The following is a 5,315-nucleotide window of genomic DNA, read 5'->3' as shown; positions in this document are numbered from 1 at the left end:
GTAATTTTTTCTTTATGAGTAAGTTATTCCTTTATTATATAGTTTTTTAATTTATCATCTTGTGTACATTAGATTACTTGATAAAAAACATGATGCTCACTTTGATTGACACGTTCTCTGTTTACTTCTATAGACGGGAGTGTTAAAGCCAAATAATCTCCGAAACCCACTCCACCCTCCTTTCTTTTTGACTTTCAGAAGTTTTGAGCAACGCCTGTGGCCTTTTTTATTTTTAATCGCATAGTAATTTTTGTCACGAAAGATCTTTGTATGCAATTAATTTTGAAGATGTTAAATCTGAATTTAGAAACAGTTGCTTTTGAATATTCAGTTCTCACTGTTTGATATTCTAACTTCAACAAGACGACGGCCCTCTATCATTATCATGAAAATAGTTGGTTGAAAGACGACGGCCCTCTATCATTATTATCATGAAAATTGTTGGTTGAAAAGCTTTTTGTAGCGCTCTGACTGATTAATTAGCTTAAATAAGTCCGGGTCAGTTAGAAACGGTTTAGTACAGCCTATACTGCTTGCATAAACTGTAGAAATCACTTTAAACTTACTTTAACCCTTTAGCGCCCGTGTAGCAGATCTGCTACATAACTTCAGAAACCTTTTATGGCCATCCTGTCAACACAGTGATCTCAAAAACACCTTTTGTAGCATATTTACAACATATTTTTGTTGATCTGATTTAGCTAGGTTAATATAATTAGATAATCAAGACTTAAAAACACATCAAAATTGTCTTTTTAAAAATCGGATGATTGCTGTCAGACAAGGTATTTTCAAAGAGAGTTTTTTCCTGTTTTTTTACGAATATTAAAGCTTATTTGTTTATTTTATTTTAAATTAATAACACGTGTAAGTTTTAGAAGTATTTAAGAGAGTTTCCTCTTTTTGAAACTATCACAAAATGCTATCTGAATTTATATGTATCACATATGCTACAATGACAAAATTGGGTTTGCTAGTGAAATTTTAAAATTTTATTTTTTAATTCATAATCTACGCCCTAAAACAATTGCTTTTTGAAGTTTTTGGAGTTTTTTGAAAATTTTAAGCCCTGGTGGGCGCTAAAGGGTTAAATTAGTCTATAAGATGAATTCTAAATTAAAAATGTTTTAAATTGAAACACTTATAAAAAGAAGGTTTTAAATTCTAAAGGCTCGTTCTTTTGGTGATGCCTCTACGTATAATTACGTTTTTTAGAATGCGTTTTTATGGAAACGGATTTTTTTTTTTTTTTTGCGTATGCTTTTTTTTTTATACATTACAAACAGATTTGAATGTGATAACGCAGTGCCATTAGTCTGGGACTTTTTTGTTTTATTGATAATCTCGCTATTGATAAAGAGTGGGCTAAGAGCCCAATTAATATCATCGAAGTAAGAATAGCTGTTGTCAGTTGTAGATCTGTCTTGTTCTCTGTAAAATTTAAATAATTGGTCGCTGTAAAACTCAAACTTGCAGAGATAAATTACGGTTACTAAGGATTCGAGATTGTTGTTTCTAAATATTTAAGATCATTAAGATAAATAAATCTTTAGAAATATAAAAATTTAAGAATACTGTAGTTGCTTTTAAACCCCAACTTAAAATAGTAAATATTAAAAAAAAAAAAAAATGTTTTTTAATTAAATTCATTTAGTTACAATAGGAATTCCAGATGAAAAACTTTTGTATTGCTTTTTGTTTTTTAACTCAACGGTACTAATGCAACGGTTTTTAAACAAGCTTCTTAGTTCCTGACTGAATGAATTGATAAGCTTTTAAGTGGTCAAATCTAAAAGTGGAGTTTTTTACATGAACATATATTGGACCTTTTGTAAATGAGAGGCAGAAAAGATGAAAGAAATTTCGATGATCGCTTTGGAATAATGTTCAAAAATGCGAAAGGTGATAACAACATAAAGACGAAAATTACGAGTAAAATTTAAAACAAGTTTAAAAAAGAACAGTTGTTTCTATTATGAATGCATCAATAATCTGCTTTAACATTTTATCAAAATGTTTTTAAAAAACATAAAAATGTAATTTAAAGTTTTACTACAATTTTTGTTAAAATGGCCACAAGTGCTTTATTTACATTGTGTTTAAAAACTTAAATACGAATGGCTAACATTAATTTTTTCTCAAAAGTCAGACCACTCAATGATTTTCAATGTAACTCTCATTAAGGCTGAACTATTTTGAAGATAATACAACGGAATTGTTATCTTTCTTCATTAAAAAATCTTTTTTTTAAAGTGTTTAAAGAGCCTTTGGTTAATTTAAGCTTGGGTATGAAGTTGCTACCTATTTCATTGGCTGTTTCAATCCCGTACCGAATTTCTTCAAAAACATATATCTGTGGGTCATGCGCTTCTCGAAAAATCCGACCAAAAAAATTATTTTACTGTTTCAAATACCAAAGGATGGTCACTCTAACAATGGCTGCTGATGAACACAAAGATGCCGATCCTTTTGCAGAATACTTATGGATGGGAGAGATGGAAGAGTTTGATAGAGAAATTGAAGCTGAAATCGAAGAAGAGTTTCACGAAGAACAGTTTATAATGTCATGTATCGAGCAACTTCTAGACGAAGAAGAAGAACAAACAGTTTATTACCAACATAATCAAAATAATGGTGAAGTTTATTCCAATGAAGTTTATCCTACTTATATAAACAACTTTTCTGAGCGTGATTATCAAGTTCAAAACTCTTCTCACTATTATTATGGAAATCAACTTATACAAGATACAAATAACATGTATGTCACAGTACCTTATGAAAATGAATATTACAATAATAGCCCGTATCACGTTATTCAAGAGAATCCTAATACAATACTTAAGGTACAAATTATTTTGCTCTTGTTTAAACTATAATTATTTGTTCAAATTAAAACTCAAAAAATTTTAACATGACTACAGAAATTTTTTGTCTAGAAAAAACTTTCTCAGTTAAAATCTTACAATTTCAGCGTAAATTTTCTTATCAAATACTTGTTCAAATTTTAGCACTATATGATAAAAGTAAAATATCTAAGCTAATAATAAAATTTATGTCAAGTTACAGTATAAAGAATTTCATTGCATCCATCAATAAATCAGAATTTCTTTTATTGTGAAGAATTATTTTGTGTTTAAATTCTTTTGATTATTTTCTTGAGTTGTTATTTTTTTTTGTTTGCTTACTGTAAAAACTTTTTATTTAATTAAATGTTACTTTATATTTTATTTCTTTTATAACTATTATAAACCTAATTCTCTTGACCCTGTTTTGATATCATTACTGCAAATATATTTGTCAATTTAAAGCCTATATTAAAGTGATAAATTTAGGCAGTTTCAGAGCTTGTAAAAATTAAAGAAAAAAAAAATGGTTTAAATATATTCTTGATGCTTTTAAAATATATGAAATCTCCAGGTACTTAGCTGGAATTCTGTTATTTCTAAATGTATTCCAATTTTTTAAACTATCAATCAATTGTCAAGGTGTGTGTGTATACATACATACATACATACATACATACATACATACATACATACATACATACATACATACATACATACATACATACATACATACATACATACATACACACACACATAGATACATACATACATACATACATACATACATACATACATACATACATACATACATACATACATACATACATACATACATACATACATACATATATACATACATACATACATACATACATACATACATACATACATACATACATACATACATACATATAGTTGTTGCTTACAGAAATTTTGGATCCTATGTAAATCTTGTTTACAATAACGTTGTTTTTACAAATACCAACAAAATGATTTAAACATAGTTGAAATTTCTTTCTCATTTCTTGATTGAGAAATAATTCTTGAATCATAAATTTTAAATTTATAAAAATTTCGCATTTTTTAATAATTTTTCTAGAAATCCACTCTTAACCCTAATGCTGCTGTCTTCACCATGAATCCAAATGCTCAAGAATTTGTCCCTCGACAAACAAAAACTTCTGTATTTCCATCAACACATGATCAGTCTAGAGAAGAAGCTCTTCCAAAAGTAGAAACTACTCAGAAAGATTGCTACTAACTTATTAAATTCAGAGACAAGGACGAAAAAAATGAAACTTGTTTTTAAATTAATCTATAGTTTTATTTATTTTAAAGTTTGTTTTTATTTATGAGAAGCAATTTTTAAGCATATATTGGGTTTTGTATGTTTTATTTAAATCACTAAAACTTCTGTTTAATTCTAAATAAAGTCTTACGTTAAGCAGTAAAAGTCAATGGCTTCGTGTCAAAGGTTTGTTACAAATCCTATTACTTATAATGAGCGCATAAAGTTGTGATTAATGGAAGAACAAAATACATTCGATATCCCAATTACAAATATGATTCTTGATTGGTTGTTTCTTCAACTAAAACATTATATTTGGTCTTCATATTTAAAGCAGCAATTTGAAATGGCATTTTATGAGTTGGGAAATTTATACTACGTTGTATATATATATATCCATTTATTTTGAAATTATATTGACATATTGCTTTTTTTTTTTTTTTTTTTTTTTCTTTTTTCTTTTCTGATTCTAAATTAATGAATCAAGTTAACTAATCAAGTTAGAAAAGTTAACCAAAAAAAGTCTTACGATAGAAAAAAGATTCTTTAAATTGCATTTAATGTCAGTTTTATAACACTTTACAACACTTATCCTGTTCTTTTAACGTTAAAATAAAACTAACAAGATGGTATTTTTTTGGTTTATATACTTTCTAAATTACAAAGAACATAAGAAATTTTGGGAAATCAGTCAAAATACTTGGTTTAAGATCTTCTAAAAAAATTTTTTAAGACGTTATTGCCACCTTTGATTTGTTTTGACAAAAAAATGTTTCTAATTAGAAATGATCTCTCGAAAGAGTCAGGATATTGGCAGTTGTCTAACTAAAGATTCGGCCAGATCTGCAGTGAAATACATAAGAGACTTAAGAAACGATATTTAGTTTTTAGAGTCTGTAATATCCATCGGAAGTATATGATCTTTCTAACACAAAATCTTGTCAGTTTTTCGAATATTTTCCTTTTTTTTTTGAAGCGAATAATTGCCTCAACTTTGATTAACACCAATTTCCTTTCTTAACATTTGATTTTGTGCACGAGTCAATATGCCTTACTTAAAGTATGTTTATCCAAGACACAAGTAGGCATTCATTACCTGGTAGCTAAGATGGATTAACCGAACTGTACGTCCATAAATGAAGAACTTTTCATCATCAGATGCAATCGAGTTTGTACATTCG

The 5,315-nt window shown here is 27.8% G+C and overlaps 1 protein-coding gene across 1 annotated transcript; it reads left to right on the top strand.

The window, feature by feature from the left end:
* Positions 1–2,267: 2,267 nt before the first annotated feature.
* On the top strand, positions 2,268–4,567 carry LOC145202578 (uncharacterized). Its single transcript, XM_080075565.2, has 2 exons — positions 2,268–2,843; positions 3,946–4,567. Exons 1-2 carry the CDS (start codon positions 2,289–2,291, stop codon positions 4,105–4,107), a joined length of 717 nt encoding a protein of 238 aa, XP_079931691.2. The 5' UTR covers positions 2,268–2,288; the 3' UTR covers positions 4,108–4,567.
* Positions 4,568–5,315: the final 748 nt, after the last annotated feature.

Source organism: Hydra viridissima, unplaced genomic scaffold (genome assembly GCF_058129835.1).
Source record: "Hydra viridissima isolate aposymbiotic clone 2 unplaced genomic scaffold, HvirCarnegie_v1 scaffold_3, whole genome shotgun sequence".
Lineage (NCBI taxonomy): Eukaryota > Metazoa > Cnidaria > Hydrozoa > Anthoathecata > Hydridae > Hydra > Hydra viridissima.
The sequence above is the reverse complement of the archived record's forward strand: the minus strand, read 5'-3'. Positions and strand labels throughout refer to the sequence as shown.

Excerpts from the sequence above, each read along its gene's own strand:
- LOC145202578 (XM_080075565.2), top strand. The coding sequence starts at position 2,289 with ATGAAGTTGCTACCTATTTCATTGGCTGTTTCAATCCCGTACCGAATT. Across the intron at positions 2,844-3,945 it reads ATCCTAATACAATACTTAAG|AAATCCACTCTTAACCCTAA; the intron begins GTACAAATTATT and ends TAATTTTTCTAG.